The sequence below is a fragment of the Arctopsyche grandis genome, chromosome 6 (genome assembly GCF_051622035.1).
Source record: "Arctopsyche grandis isolate Sample6627 chromosome 6, ASM5162203v2, whole genome shotgun sequence".
In the NCBI taxonomy this organism is placed as follows: domain Eukaryota; kingdom Metazoa; phylum Arthropoda; class Insecta; order Trichoptera; family Hydropsychidae; genus Arctopsyche; species Arctopsyche grandis.
This window is the reverse complement of record NC_135360.1, coordinates 24,554,355-24,571,760: the sequence shown is the minus strand read 5'-3', so window position 1 is coordinate 24,571,760 and position 17,406 is coordinate 24,554,355. Positions and strand designations below refer to the sequence as shown.

The following is a 17,406-nucleotide window of genomic DNA, read 5'->3' as shown; positions in this document are numbered from 1 at the left end:
TCAAAGGTTTTTTTTTGTAAAATTTCAAATAAAAAATCTGCCGAATTAAATATTGCAGAAAATAAATGCAAATTGAAATTGAATTCAAACTCTTTTAAATAACGATGAAGGACTTCAGCATTTATGACAGCATCAGTATCCCATTCGTCTTCATCATTAATTATTTGATTAAATATTTCCATTAATTCTGTTTGATATTCTAATACCATATTTAAAATTTTGCTATTGTAGTTCCATCGTGTAGGGGCAGCAGTGGGAAATCGTTTTTTTATTTGACAATCGAGAAGGGAAATTCTTCTTGAAGTTGAAAATGACAACATACGGCTGAAAAAACGTTTGCATCCGGATATATGGTTAACAGATTGCGACAAAACTAAATTCAATCTCTGAGCGTAACAATGGACAAATAAAGAATTAGGACAAATATCTCGAATTTTTCGTTGCACTCCATTATGCTCCCCGGACATTACAGCCGCTCCATCATACGTTTGTGCAATTAATTTGTCCAAACAACCAAATTCTTCCAAGGTCTCACGTATGTGCTGAAAAAGAGAATTAGCTGTTCTATTGGGACTAACATCGACAAATCCAACTAATCTCTCCTGAATTTCATTGTTTTCATCTACATATCTAAAAATAGTAGATAGCTGAGCTTTGCGACTGATATCTGTAGATTCGTCCACAATTATGGAAACAAATTTTGATGCACGTATTTCAGTTTTAATCTCATCTAGCAAGACTTTTGATATTGCGGATACCAAGTCATTTTGTATATGGTTCGATAATCCAGTAAACACCGTAGAGTTATCTAAATGAGTTTTCAATTTTATGTCTGATTCACTCAACAGATACAGCAATTCAATATAATTCCCTCTATTTTACGATTCCTGGTGTTCAAAATGTCCTCGTAAAGGTTGTTCTTGTTTTGCTAAAAAACAGATCGCGCTTATTAATTTCGACAAAATGTATCTATTTGCAGTAACTTCTTTGTTGTGCATTTCAATATTTGCTTTAAATTGAGCACTTAAAAAATTTTCTATACGAGGTCCCTTTCCAAATTTTTTAAATTGAGCAGCAGAACATATGTGAGCTTGAGAACATTCATGTCTCTTGCGCGATTTACTTAAATTGTTTAGGTCAGAAAATCCAAATTTACTCCAGACATTCACTTCTTGAGAAAATAAAATACATGGCCAACAGAATAATTTCGTTAAGTGAGCACATCCACAAATCCATGAAATTTTTTCGTATGTTTCTGTGTTAAAATACCTTTTAAATGTTTTTGTTTTAGACTGAATATTTAATATTGGTGTGGGTTTGGGGCTCTTAACAATAATCTCCTTTTCATTAAATGGGAGAGAAGCAAATCTTCTTTTCAGCACATTTTCAATTAAACAATTGCAATTATTATTGATCTCGACGACAAGTCCACTCTCATTGTTATTTTCGATATCCATATTAAAGGCAATAATGAAAACTCGTAAGTAGTGGAACAGTAAACTAAAAATAAAGTTAGACGAAACTAATTTAAATGAAAACTTAATTCAAAAGTAAAAAATAACCAACTTACAGTATAAATGATTAACTTCGTCTAAAGAAATGAATCGGCTAGCTTTTTGATAAATAACTTGGGGCGTAGCGTGCGGAAATATCGATCAACAGCGGCTTCCAAGTGAAACTCAATAGATAAGCAAACAGAGAAACCGAATCCACCGTAGAGGTTAAACAAGTGTCAACGCGTCCGCGCGAATAAGACAGCCTCATAGTGCGCATGCGCAAATGGGATCGGTATCGACTCCGAATCCATGACGCGGGCGCACTTCAGTCAGCGTCTACTCGCCAGCGTCACTCGCCTGTGGCCGGCCGGCCGGCCGCCCGCCTATGCGAATCCTTAATAAAAATTATCAAAAGATCCTATATAATGCATCATGTAACAAAAAACACGTGATATGTGAAATATATATATATATATACTCATAAACTACATCATAATCACGTACATCACTAAGAATACATCGAAGCGAAATTCAAATATTTATTAAAAATACTCTTGGCTTTTTAAAGTTATAGGGGATGCGCCGCATCCACCGCATCCATGGACCGCACGCCACTGATATATATATATATATATATATATATATATATATATATATATATATATATATATATATATATATATATATATGTAAAAATTTAAATCCATAGATGTCTCTATGGATTAATTAATTGTTAATTTCGTGTTCTTCAGCCTCATAAAATACAGCGATTTATGTAATAAAAAAATGCTCCAATGTTTGTCATTAATTGTCTAGGAAGGCGCATCGGGGTTTACATGTTAGGCCTTCCTGGCATATATATACATATATGTAAAAAAAATAAAAAATATAATAAAAATATATAAATATGTACATTATATTTTTTAATTAATATAAATAAATTTTTCATCAGCCGGGGCTGTAATTTTTATATTGTAGTACTTTTTATATTTATTTTTTTAATAGTGGTTTAACCTGGCTTCGCTTAGTTTTTGTAATAAAAACCGCTTCAACAAATAGCTAATCTAATAGTAAACATTCATTTGTTTTTTTATTAAATTGATTTGAATCAAAAAAAAAATCATACTCGACGATAAATATCGTCGGCATAAAGACATTGATTTTTTTTATGGCGTTACGTCTACCAACCAAACAAGTATACATACAAAGTCTCTTTCGAAATTATATATTAGATAATAAATTCAAAGCGATTTTAAATAACGTTTCTTTCCTATCGAAGCTACTTTTAATGAGAACAATCAATTAAAAATATACGTAGTTATTACAATATAAATTTAAAAACAACTATTTACAAGTGAAACAGGTACAAGAGTATTGTATTGTTTCCAATTTGATAACTCTCGAGAAATCTTGAGAAATAGGTAATACAATACCTTTATGATACATACTGAAAATTAATATGCATGTAATATGTAAATGCATATTTTTTACTCTATTTTACTTGGTAATACAAAAGTATCCGGTTGACAAAGAGACCCTCGCGCAAATTCGAACGCAACTATCCGCATTTGGCATATTTTAATTTATTTTCCGCGGAGTGGAACGGAAAAATGTCTGTCTCATTTTGTATGCGTTATTACGGCACATTACACACGCAGAAAAAAAAATGAAGAAACGAAAAATAAGGCTTTATATCCGTTGAACGAGATGAAATCTCCGAGAAGGAACGAGGCGGCGACGGCTTCATAACGGCAACGGCAACAACACAACACACCCCGTAATTCGTTCTTTTGCGTTTCGTTCGGAACACCCCTCACCGCCGAAAACCCCTCTTTTCAACATACTACAGTACAACAAGACGAAAAAACAATATAAAATGAATTCTCTGCTTCGCACTCCTTTCTCGCGCTTTAGTGGTACTAAAATTTGTAATCCTCCTTTTAGCGCAATGAGGACCCCTCCCGCCTCCGCAACTGAGCAAAAGCTACCCGTGTCTCTCTCGACCCATTGTTTTATATACATTTTTTGCCCCCTGTCGTTTTTTCTCTTTCGTTTTTTCGTTCGTCCTTTTTATTGCATCGAGTCTTATTTGTTTCGCGTTACGGGAGCACAGTCCCCGGCCCGTTGAAAGTGTCAAACGACGCTACGAGAAAAACGGCTGTAAAAATATCGCAAGCGTTGCAAGAAAATGAGCGCGCCTAGGAAATTACGTTATCAAAGCATTTCGCGAACGACGTGTATTTTGAGCTGAGGAAAAAAAATTAGTCTCGAACGGTCGTCCCCCACCCTATCGTACAAAGGATACGCTGAATTGATACAATTTTTACATTAACCGTATATAATATACATATGTATGTATATATATGGAATATTCACGCGTTCCAGACCCAAATCGATCGATAAAAACATACACGAGTACGTTCGATTATCCTAACGGTGGTCAATCATAATATGTCAGATGAAAGATTCGTATTTAGACTAACACGGGGTTCATTTTCTATAAAGGAAGCGAATCTATCGTGAAGGAAATATGTACATGATTTGGCCAGCAGCATACATACATAGCTCGGTCGTTAAGCTTCTACTTACATAGTACCGAGAAGCGCCGGGTTCGATCCCATGAGCTGACCTCGATTGAAAAGAGTATATCTGTAGTGCTGCTAGTTAGACTTGGATATTTGTGCTCCAGGTCGATCGTTTCCTATCAGAGTTTGCCAATTTTTCTGATTTCATTATTGAAACGGTTCCCGATTAAATTGGCTAAAACCTTCCTACCTACATACTATGTCACCACTATTTGAGTTTGATTAATGTAAAATAAAATGTGTGTACAATTCATAGATGTCTCGTTAATTACGAGTTTTCAGTGTCTCGTAATTCAGCGACTTGTAATTAAAATGCTGCATTGTTTGTAATTGGCCAGGAAGGCGCATTGGGGTTACCTGTAAGGCCTTCCTGGTAAATATTTGAAAAAAATGATATCATCATACATATAATATAATAGTGCTATTATGTGTGTCTGTGTGCGATAACGCTTGCCGTACTATCATAGTCGTTTAGATTCGACATACATATGTATGTCACGGCTAAAACACTGTCAGCAAAAGGTAAGAATATGAAACAAACATAATAACAGATCAAGACAAAACTTCTATATATGGATCCTATTTGCTACCAATGTTTCCTCTGGGTAGGTAGTTTTACTAAGGTGCAATTTGAATTAAATAATTTTGTATGGGTTATATATTAAAGTTTATAATTAATATATAAAACAATATGCCAGCCCGAACATATGAGGATATAAAAAGTTTTGGCCCAATACAATACAAAATATCTAAAATCTTGATAAAAATGATTCTCTAACTTTTTATTAAAAATACTACTACTAAATAGTTATTAATATTAAACTAAGGTTATGCAAAAAAATAGTACATACTTGTAGATGAAAATTCTATAGTTTTAAAATAAAACCAGCTCTAAGTTAGTACACAAAGAATAGAAATATAAATTTTCAGCTTAATATGTTCAGGGGTGCGGACAGAGTAGTGGGCACAACATTTTTGACCTTTCCACGAGGAAAAAAATCCCACTTCCGGTTCATTAAATTAAGTAATTTTTTTTTTATTTTAACTTAAAATCACTATTTTTATTATACACATTAAATATCAAGAAGCTTAAAACAATTTTAAAGGTCAAAATAAAATAATGAAAAAATAATGAAATATTGTTTTTAAAAAAAATACTACTTCCGGTTTACGAATTCTGACCAAAACACTACCAGCTCTAAGTTAGTACATAAAGGATAGAAATATAAATTTTTAGCTTAATACGATCAGGGGTGCGGACAGAGTAGTGGGCACAACATTTTTGACCTTTCTACGAGGAAAAAAATCCCACTTCCGGTTCATTAAATTAAGTAATTTTTTTTTATTTTCATCAAATTACAACAAGAATTATACTTGAATTTTTTTGTGACGAACACACATGTTTAAGGGGTCGAAAAAAATAGTGGAAGAAAAATCGAACAAGAGTAAACTGCTACTTCCGGTTGACGGATGCTAACTAAATTTTATAATTAACTTGGTATTAAACTTAAACTTCTAGATATGAAATTTCAGTTCAATAAACCAAAAGGTTTCTGAAAAAAACATAAAAAACTTCGATTCTCTAGAGTAAAAGTACTGCTTCTGGTTCAGATAGAAATATTTAAAAATATGAGGTTATAAAAATTATTATTTGTATTATATTTAAAAAAAATCCAGTCCGATTCAATTAGTGGTTTGGGAGATAATTGAATTCAAAAACTTAAAAAAAGAGGACACCTATAAGGTGAGGTACCATTTCCGGTCAACTTTAAAATTTGAAAAAAATTTACGTCGTGTCGATAAGAATTTCAGTAGCCGATACTAAGTTTCAGTTCGATAGGACTAACGGTGTTAAAAATATCCCCAAAATACACACCCACACAGACACACACACAGACACACACACACACACGCACACACACACACACACACACACACACACACACACACACTTTTTCTAGATCATGAAAACGTGATCAGTGATCGATTCTGAGTTCGAATCAGTCAAAATCTCGAGTTCGAATTTTCGCATGATCACAAAACTTCATCTATTGTTACTACGTACATAGATAAAGTAAAAAATACACTTAAGAATTTTGAAAGCAGTGCTTTCACTTTAACGTTTAAAACGAGACTAATCCAGGTGACAAAAACTTTTTATATTTATTTAGCAAACAAAAATAATAATGCTTTCTCGGGAACCACTGATTTATTCTATATTGATGTAACAGTTATTGGGATTGACATCTACGTCGTTTTGGACTTTTGCACACATATGTAGATTATCAATTTCAATCAGTGTGCAGCAGTCCGATTCAATCAGCATGAGCACAAGCTCTTAATAGTCAGAACATCAGACTCCGACAGTATAGCATGAGCATAAACTCTTAATAATCAGTCCGATAAATTATAAACGCATCGTTCCAATATTTAATTGTTTTTCAAATATATTAATACTTTTTTAAAAATATATTTTAAAATATAATTTAAAGATACAGTGCTTATGAATCTATTTATTCAGTACTTAAAAACTATAAATGTAAATAAAATAAATAATTGAGCTGTTATACATATTTGAAAGTAGCGGAAATCCCATTTTCATTTCCAAAAACACTATTTAAGTTTGACTTAATTCACAAATTATTATCACTTCTTTTCATTCGATATGTCCAGAATCTCGGAAAAGCAGAATAATCTTGTAATAATTTTATTTAACGAGGTTTTAAACCATTTTTTTTTTGTTTTCATATTAAACAATTAAATATATATATATATATTTAATTAAAATTAATTTATATTTTAACGATATTTGAAAAATAAAATTAAGATCGAACCCACGACCCGCGATTCCAGAGCACTCTTCGCAGACCGTTCGACTATAGTGGCGATAAACAAAATGCTTTAAATAACACAATTTAATTGCGATCTACATATAAATATATATGTAATTTATAATATTCAAGGTTACGAGGTCAATGACCGGGGTTTGTTTATACATAATTGTGAGTATTGGGTTTTCTAAAGTAAAGATACATTTTTGCTCATGTCACGCGATATAAAAATACGTACTTTTCATACTATCCGATTCGGATTCGGATTTCGACTTTTATTTATTATTATTTTTTATTGCATAATTTAATTGGCATAACCAATTCCCGATTTCTGTTTCAGTTCCGATTCCGAATAATTATTACTATTCATATTGTAACTTTGGAAGCGGTACATCCGCTGTAAAATCGCCAGACAAATTGAACGACAGATTAACGGACGGCTGCTTTAAATGCAATTCTCGTCTTCTCGAATGATATATTGCACATCAGTTGACGGGTAACCTTTCGATGTGCACAGATGCAATTATTAAAATGGTAATTATTAAAATTGAGTTGGATCTTTCGATGTGCCGATGGTAACCTTTCGATGTGCACAGATGCGATTATTAAAATGGTAATTATTAAAATTGAGTTGGATCTTTCAGGCGCGTTTAATAAGGCAAGATTCGATAAGTTCCGAATCTTGCCGTATTAAACTCGTCAGAAAGATCCTACTCAATTTTAATAATTGCATCTGTGCACATCGAAAGGTTACTCGTCATCTGATGTGCAATCTATCATTCGAGAAAACGAGAATTACGTTTAAAGCTGCCGTTCTGTTAATCTGTCGTTCGTTTGTCTGGCGATTTTAAAGCGGATGCACCAAACCCACAATATATGTAAGACATACAACATACATACAGACATGATGTTTTCTATAATACGAATTAAATTCAAAATATCTGAAGCGCACACCTAAATAGTACTGTATTTTAACACTTCTAGTACCACCTGATATATTGGACTACCCAACGAGTACTGATTTGGCAGTGAGGGAAGGTTCCAACGTTACATTACGGTGTGCAGCAACTGGAGCACCGCAACCGCAAATCACATGGAGAAGGGAAAGCAGCGAACCGATCCAGCTACCGTCGGGAGAAGAAGGTACACATTTACATCAGCTTGCTTTCAACGACGTCGAGTGCCAATTATCCTGATTGTAACTGTTTAATGTTTTGAACCGGTTTCAGCGATGACTACCGAGGGCCCCCTGCTGAACATCACCCGAGTTAATAGACTGCACATGGGTGCATATCTGTGCATCGCCTCTAACGGTGTCCCGCCGACCGTTAGCAAGAGAATTATGCTAATTGTACACTGTGAGTACACTAAGATTCCATTAAGAGACCGTTCCGTTCCTATCTGGCCGTCGCTAATTATTTTTAATGGTGGCGATTTAGAGCTACCCCCGTAGAATTATGCAAACGTGCATTTGTTGCGCTATAAAATGCGTTTTACCTGCATGTATGCATTTGTACGGGTATATGAAACTCGCTTGCAAGGAAAGTTTGCTGACTTGCTTTTTATTTTTTATATTTCTCTCTGCTCTAAGGGCTGTTGGAGCTGTCGTTAACTTTCTTGCGCGCCGAAAGGCGATTCATCATTTACAGAATATTCCGTAAATTTTTTTTCTTCGTATAACTTTGGAAAAACTTTCTAAGGAACGAATGCTCCTCTTCTATAGAATTTTTCAATGTATCCAAATCGTTCTGTGTGCAAATGCACTTGGTTGCAATTTATCTTCAACTTCGTGTTTGCATTTGTATCATTTCTATATTTATAGTCAATTTATGTAAAGGTCTTTAATTTCATCACTTTGTATGAATTAATTTCAATACATTAAACTCCGAATGTATTAAGCCAACATCTCGATATATTTTTTCTTGTAAATTTATCGCTTAACTTTCGTGTTATCTTTAATAGATAGTTTTACCATAAAATACATACATTTCTTGCGACAATGTTTTATTTCTAATAAATAGCTCACTTGTGTATAGGATGGGAATATACAAGTAACACTAATTTATTGTGCATATCAATGGCTTGCGGAAAAGATATTGTATGTCCACTTTTAAATATCAAATTTCAAGTTTCTAGATGCTTGAATAATTCAAGTTTTTCCTTTCAAGGTAATTTATGTACACCTTGAAAGGAAAGCCCTGAATTGTTCCAGAATCTATAAACTTAAAATTCGATACAAACCTGAAATTCGATACAAAGTCAAAATGGACGTACTATACCTGTGCACCAAGTCATCTACATATATGTACATATGTACATACATACATATTTGTAGATGTATAAAAATGTAATTTTATTTATTATATCAGTATAATATTTTATTTCTCAGCTTTTACATCGATATTTTATAGTTTCGCTTCAAATATACATACATTTATTGGGGCTTAACTGTTCGGCCCTCCTGTATACGTACATACTACATATATACATACATACGTATAAAATAAAATAAAATAAAAATATGCTGAGCAAATTCAGTAAAAAACGGTTTAAAAATACCGTACAAAAAAAATCGCTTAAAAATATAAAATTGATATTTATATATACATACATATGTATTTAAAATAATAATCGTTTATTAAGAGTTTCCTATATATCTACCTATACTACCTATGTATATAGGGAAAGAGATTATGTCTGAAAATAATTGAATTACAATATAATCATTTTATATACAAATATTTTTACAAAGAGCATTTCAATATTTGCATTCAGAAATATATATAAAATAAAAATTGGAAAATATATATAAAATAAAAATTGGAAAATATTTTATACAATAAGAGAGTAACAAAAAAAAAATTACCGGAGCGGGCACCAATCAAGCTTTAATACATTTAAACATTGAATTCGAATATGACAATATATTTTGTTTGCTTTCGTTTATGAGATATAAGCGTTAAAAAAAAAGCACAATTTTTACAATTTTTTCAAGTCTTTCACTCAATATCTAGTATTTCTGTGCTAAAAGTGAGTATATAATTCAATAGTCATGATTTTTTTCTATTCAATGTGATTTTTTATTCCTTTCAAATATTTATAATCAATTATCTAACGAATTTAAAAAGTCAAAATATACTCTTTTTACATATTTTTCCGTGATATAAACCAGTTTCATCGGATTGACGTCCAATTTTTTCTACCTTAATCTGTGCCTGAATTAATTCTAATACAAACATATGTAGAAATATTGTATGAATATTTAGTATACAGAGAACATTGTAAACAAATAATGAAATCTGTTTCGCACAAGAACTTTGTACCGTCTCCGCACATGTATATTTTACACAGAATATAACATAAACGATTGGCAACAATTCCTAATTGCCAGTTTTGATTTAACCGCCTGCCTTGTATAATCCACACAGCATCCCCGTAACTACAATTACCACTATACACCCCCACGGACGGTCGAAGTTTTAGTCGGTTTTGGCCTCGCAACAATGTTATCCGACACTATAACAATAACCGGAGATAAATAACTTAATCGTCGCTCGTTACCGTCTCCACAAAGGCCGTATTTCATTCGGAGAGTCGAGTGTATCGATTTTACGGCGAAACTTCCCGCTTCGAAACGCCACCTGTAATAATTGTAATTTAGGTACCTCTCTGTCTAACTGGATATTATTATCTAACTGGCCCGTTTTGCAGTCCCGCCGATGATCTGGATCCAAAACCAACTGGTCGGTGCCATTGAGGGGATGCCGTTGACTCTGGAATGCCACTCGGAAGCCTACCCCAAATCCATAAACTACTGGACCAGGGAAAAGGGCGAGATTGTTCCGCAAGGTGAGTATCTATGTACACGACAATAAATCGCATTCGTAAATTGGAATTCGCACAACGGGATCGGATCGTTCGCATTGTCGGGATGCTGCAGCGACAAAGCCCAAGCTTCATTCCAATTAGATAACATAAAATACACCTACAGGTAGTCTGTAGTAGTGTTTGTCGGAGAATAAATTGAAAAAAGTATTCTACACAATCTGACTTACATGACAATATATATTCAATCTAATATAAAATTTCGAAAGAGACTTTGTATGTATGTATGTTTGTTTGGTTCGTAAAATCCATGACGTTCAATTTAATAATAAAAAAAAACAAATGAATATTCAAATAAATTTAAATAAAATAAAACTATTCAAATAAATTTAATAAAATGTTTACTATTAGATTGGCCATGTTTAAGCGGTTTGTATTACAAATACCGAGTGAAGCCGTCTAAAAATATAATACTAGTATATTATAATTTCAATTAAAACTTCAACTTAAGCAATATTGTAAACAATGATTTTACAAGAGGCGATAAAAACTGAATATTTCCATTGTTTTTATTTTGTTTTCAAAATTTGATCAAAATTATCAAAAATATAAACCCGTTTAAAAATTTGCCACTATAAATCGCACATCCATTTTCTATAATTACAACCAGCAGCACATCTCGGTGGTTGCGTTAATGTTACCCAGTGAGAGGTTGCCGGGTTTAATTCCGTGAGTTGACCTCGATTGAAAAGAGTTTATTCCGAGTATAATCTGTAGTGCTGCTGATCAGGCTTATATATTTGTGAGTCCAAGTTTATCTTTTTCTATCAGAGTTTGTCAATTTATCTGATTTCATTGTTGAAGCGGTTCCTATATCAAATATATGGCAAAAACCATCCTACCCACTATGTCGCCACTATTTGAATATGGTTTCAGAATTTATAATCTATGAATTTATATATGTAAATGTTTAAAACATAATGTCCTCCTTTGCACAAACAGCCCCTAACCTCGGTCATTCGTAAAATGACGACCCCCACAACAAAATTCGTATCTCAAAATAGTTTCAGGATTGCATATAAAATATATAAAATATCCTATATACTTGTCTCGTTTTTATACATACATATGTAGATACATCAAAAAGCATATAGAACTTTCAAAATAATAGCATATTAAAAATTCGACTTGAAATTTCTTCTGCATATTACATGTAAATACGCTAGCATATTTACATCCGAGTTGGTCCAAACTAGACCCAAACTCAAACATACATATGAGAAGAGTGACTGCTTTTGAATTTACTAACGCAAGAGTTGTAAAAGGAAATGAGCTAGTCATATTCAACGTACTTACATATGTATGTATGACCTATACATATTAAATGTATGTATATACTACGAGTAGATTAAATATTTCCTTTTCGAACGAACTTTTTTCAACTTGGCCGCGTTCGACTCCGACATGCGAGCGTTTAATTGAAATGCATTTGAATGGATCGAAGTCTATATGCCTAAATATTTTCAGGTGGTAAATACGAACCGTATTTATCGGACAATTCGTACAAAATTCACATGAAACTGACCATCAAAGCGATGAGCGAATCCGACTTCGGAGTTTACAAATGCGTATCGAAAAATTCTCTAGGAGACACCGACGGCACTATAAAGGTTTACCGTGAGTATTTTCATTTCATGCTACCTTTCTACTACTTTATTATGTTTAAATTTGAAAATGCTCTTGAAATTAAATTATCTCGAAAATGGTATCAATCCATCAATGTCTATTATAGTAAAATTGATGAGACCTTCATATAAAATTCATATTAATGATATAGAGCACTTTTTACATTCAAAGTTGATTTTTTAAACTAAAATACATCCATTAATTATAAATCTAGACAGATTATTTTGTAGTGGTTTAATTGAATAAATATTTCCTTTAATTAAATAGCCATCAGCCGCAAAACATCGAACTCGATCGAAGCGAACGATATGGACAACACAATTTCACAAGGTATTTTTTGCAGCCGAATCGAAAAGAAACAAATATAAATTCTAGTAAAATGAAATGTATAATATATATACAATGTGTTCACAGATTTGAAACTTCGTGGGACACAGAAATTAGATCAAGACGACTATTACAGTGGAACCGTTCGCAACGCAGCTTCCGCGAGTGTCATATCAGTATTATTCACTATTACGAAACTGTTGTGCCGATAAGAAATATTTGTGACGTAAACGAGTGACGCGATCTTTAGTATTTTTATGACAATAAAGTGATATTGTACCGATCGATTGTATATACCTACATAGAATGAATGTCTTCTTAGATATTAAAAAATGAAAGACAATTTAAGACAAAATTCGAGCAATATTTCCATAGCATATCAAAAACTACAATTTATCTTAGTTTAATATTAAAAATAGTGAAAGTTTCTTATGTAAGGATCGATTATTTTCCTCGTATATACGTATGTATAAATATACATACTAATATGTAGTATACATATACTGATACGTCTGCGTCAGTCTGGAATTCATTTCCGAAGATTTGTAAGTTCGATAGTCGTTCATTTTAAAAATATCATTTATATATTATTTTTGTATCATATCAAATTGAAAAAAATATATATAGCCAAAGCTTTTCCATATCTAAGTAAATAAAACATATCCGTTACAGATGTTTACAATTGTAACATACATAATTTAAATGAAAAGTATTTTTTTAAATAATTGTAGCCCGTAAGAAATTTATATTTAAAATAAATAGTATACCTAAAATCACGTTCCTTTGAATTTAAAATACATAGTTATTAAATTATTTTTTCGTTTTATTTACTGTTCAAACCAAACCAAAGAATTCTTATTATTACTAGTCAAATATAAAAAGAAACAGATTTATATAGGAAATTAGAGAAAAATAAAAATATTTATATATGTATACAAACATATGTGTTTCTGCGTTGTAGACTTACTTACGTTTCGAAATGTAAACGTGTCATTATTATTTTGTGAGCCATAGTTGTCGCTTGTATGAAAATGTATGTAATATGTAAAGCATCCATTAATTTGCAAACTAGATCAAATATATACATACATATGTATATTAAATAATTGTTAAGTAATAGTTATTATTTACCTGACATGCAAAATATATGTTATATTTTGTATTTTGATACGACTGATAATTAATATGTAATTAATTTTGTTGTAAATATATTATTATATGATATACTACGGTGAAATACGAGGTGTAATGACGAAGTGCAATAACGGACGATTATTGTATGAAAGACTGCTAATTATGCTTTGGTGATTATTTTATGTGAAGAAAAGCTTTTAAAAATAAACATTTAAACTAAACAACGCGTATTATTATATTTTCCTATACATATGTATGTATGCCCTAATTCGACGAGATGCTGCATAGACGCGTAAGCCGATCGGTAAGTATTTTGCTCTATACGATTGCACTATGAAGAATAAGTTTTCACAATGTATAATACGTAGACAATATATAATTTGTATGTATTTGGGAACAAATGGGTATAGCTGCATAAAGCCTTGACGATGCACTTAACAAGGACACTGTTGCATCTCACGAAAGACAAGCGACTTATGTATGTACGTCGTTTAATACCCTCGACTTCAGTCAACTTTAGTTTTGGCTGTGCTGAAAGTTAGACGACCTTTCGACGTGAAATTTTAACGAATTTATTAACTGAACTATATAATTGGTTCAAGTTGCAATTTAAAACCTTCCAACTATGAATGTTTCAAAGGATAAAACGATTAACTTCGCGATTTTGACGTCTCTTTTGACAAAGGCTATTTACTGACAGTTTACGAGAGCAATTACTTAGCAAACAGTGATGCTAATTCCTATTGGAAAATTTGAATTTAAATATATTTAAATGTAAATGTAATTGTAGACGTATCAATTTTCAATAAACTTGAGTAGCAAAATATCTTAAATCTTGTACAATATTAGTATAATATTTTATAACAATCTTAACGCGTGAATAATTGATTTAAAAAGTTCTTATTAGAGTTCCTTATCGTGACCATTATAAAAGACGAAAAATACATATCTGCATGAGGAGAGTTTCTAGTGGTTTTCTTTGTGGGTTTAAGAAGAAAGAAAATGAAAAAAAGGTAAGAGCAATACGATGTTTTATACACTACGAAATATAAATTTCACTGAATTACATAAAATCAGAAAAACCTTGCGAGAAGAAAATCGATTTGGATTTGAATGGTTCGAAGTTAAAAAAGTTTTCAAGATATCGATTCGAATTAGTTAACGAGTTTTACTATGAATATCCAACATACGCAAACATCTTATCTGAACAATAAAAATCGTGCATTCTTCAACCAAAATAAAGTATATAAATAGCTTTTAACACACCATATAATAATAAAAAATAAAATAAAACCTTTTGAACTATGTATGTATACGTAGATAGTACACAATTTTAACCACAAATACGCTATAAGCAAACTCTTGAATTATTCAAAAACAATTTCCAACCCTAATATACGTATGTACATACATTCGTGTATAATATTTACGTATAGCACAGCATCCTGAAAATAATTGAATATGTATGTCATCGCCTCATCGTTGATACATACATATATAGGGGGAGAAATTGATTTGTTACCTTCGTCCTCTTTATGTATCCAAACCATTAAGCATCCATTTCTTATATCCATCCAATATACCCCAATGTAATGCGTATCGGACTCACCCTCCTATTTATTGCCACTACAAACACATCTAGAAACACCCCACGAACATTGTAATAAATATTCTTAGCAATGCAACATCTATGTTTCACACCGCAGAAAATACATACATATTTGCTTTAAACTTACTCCTACCAGAACAATAATTTCATTTACACTTTATACAGTAACGTAATATGAGAATCAATTTATTAAAATTATTAAATAGCCTCATAATTACACTATTTAATGACAAAAGTATGCGAGATATGATCTCGAGTTTTTAGTGATTTCAAAAAAATTTTCATGTAAATACGACTTCGATTCCAATTTCAATTTTGAAAATTCCAATTAAAGGCCTGTCTAGCTCATTTTTAATCACTTATATTAATATTTTAACTCTTTTACTTCCATTCTAATGTCAGTAATGAGAAAAAGACAAAGACTGCGTCTCAAATCTGCATAAATTGGGTATTAGTGAATCACTCGTCAACCCGAATTTTCCGAAAACTATCTATGAGGGTCTTCGTATTTTTCACAAAGTAACGGTAAAAAAATAGAGTTTGTAAATCAAACATCAAAACATCACTCTGAATCAAATTGAAATACAGCCCCCATACAGTTGCGTTCGGCAATCAGATCAGTAATGTGTAAAATCAAACTCTAGTAATTGCTTTATTCAATTTTGTAGAAAATTTATAAAAAATTCAATATATTTTAACGTAATAATCGATATCTATCTTTTTGGTCATCGTGTTATTCATTTAAATTTAAGACTCGATTTGAGTAAGTACATATGTACCATATGTATGTTACACGATAAAAAAAACAGCGAATTTCCGTTTATGAGGCTTTTAAATATTTAATTAATCTTAGAATATACTCGATAAATTCCTTGGGGAAAAAAATCAAGCTTTGAACCATAGAAATATTTTGGATAAATAAATGCTGTTATGACATCTACAATTGGAAGTTCAAAACCAAATCAAAAAACACACTCTGTGTTGAATGAAATGTGTTTACGGCCCAAAATAAGTTAAAAAAATTCAATTTCATAAAAAAAAACAGTCAATCGATTTTTTAACGACTCCGACTTTGACTCCACATCCTTAATTAACACTTGCCTTACTGTACTAAGGAAATCCGCCAACCACTGTGCTGGACTCCAAGCGTCCAGTTAAAAATGTATATTTTAAGTTAAAATAATACAAAATCTGCGAGGTTAATTATTGTTATTCAAAAAAAATCATTTCATCACATATTACATGTATGTAAGGTTTGTTGGTAATCGATTCGATATGCTTGAATTTTTTTTTTTTCGATTCAAATAAATTTAATATTTACTATTAGATTCGCCATGTTTAAACTGTTTATATTAAAAATACTGAGCGAAGCCGGGTAAAACAACTAGTATAAAATAAGCACAAGACGTGAAAAAATAATGGCTGAAACGGAGCCGTCATTCCAAGGCGGATATCATTCTTACACTGACTGTTGAGTGCAGCGTACTGAATTCCCTCCCTCTTTCTCGCATCTGTGAGAAATTATTAGCTTACTGCGAAAATAATTATTTCTGTATATATTGATCAGTTTTTTTTTCGCAATGACATAATTCGAATCATATACGTTTTGATGAGGAATACATCAAATATCAAGACCCTGCATACAGTATATTTGGGGATATAATATAAAATAAAAGTCCGGATCATTCGCTATCCATCAGGGTGCGGCAAGTATTAATATGTAGCGCAGTTCTACGCTAATACATAGAACACAGCACGTAGATGTGTTCATACATACATATGTATATACATAATACAACGAGAACGTTATACAAACTGCACATTACGGACACCGATTACAGGCGAGCTTCAATTTTCTTTACGCACCATAAAAGTGGCTGAGTCGTTTTTACACGCTTTGTTGAATTTTCGCA

General features: G+C 31.9%; 1 protein-coding gene across 1 annotated transcript in view; it reads left to right on the top strand.

Annotated features, from left to right (window-relative positions):
- LOC143912659 (neurotrimin-like) overlaps nt 1-12,962 on the top strand; it is a 41,191-nt gene extending 28,229 nt beyond the window's left edge. The window contains exons 3-7 of the mRNA XM_077431955.1: nt 7,897-8,055; nt 8,142-8,270; nt 10,624-10,761; nt 12,265-12,414; nt 12,838-12,962. Of these exons, the coding sequence (XP_077288081.1) occupies nt 7,897-8,055; nt 8,142-8,270; nt 10,624-10,761; nt 12,265-12,414; nt 12,838-12,962 (701 nt within the window). The remainder of the gene's footprint in view (nt 1-7,896; nt 8,056-8,141; nt 8,271-10,623; nt 10,762-12,264; nt 12,415-12,837) is intronic.
- The last annotated feature ends 4,444 nt before the right edge of the window (nt 12,963-17,406 follow it).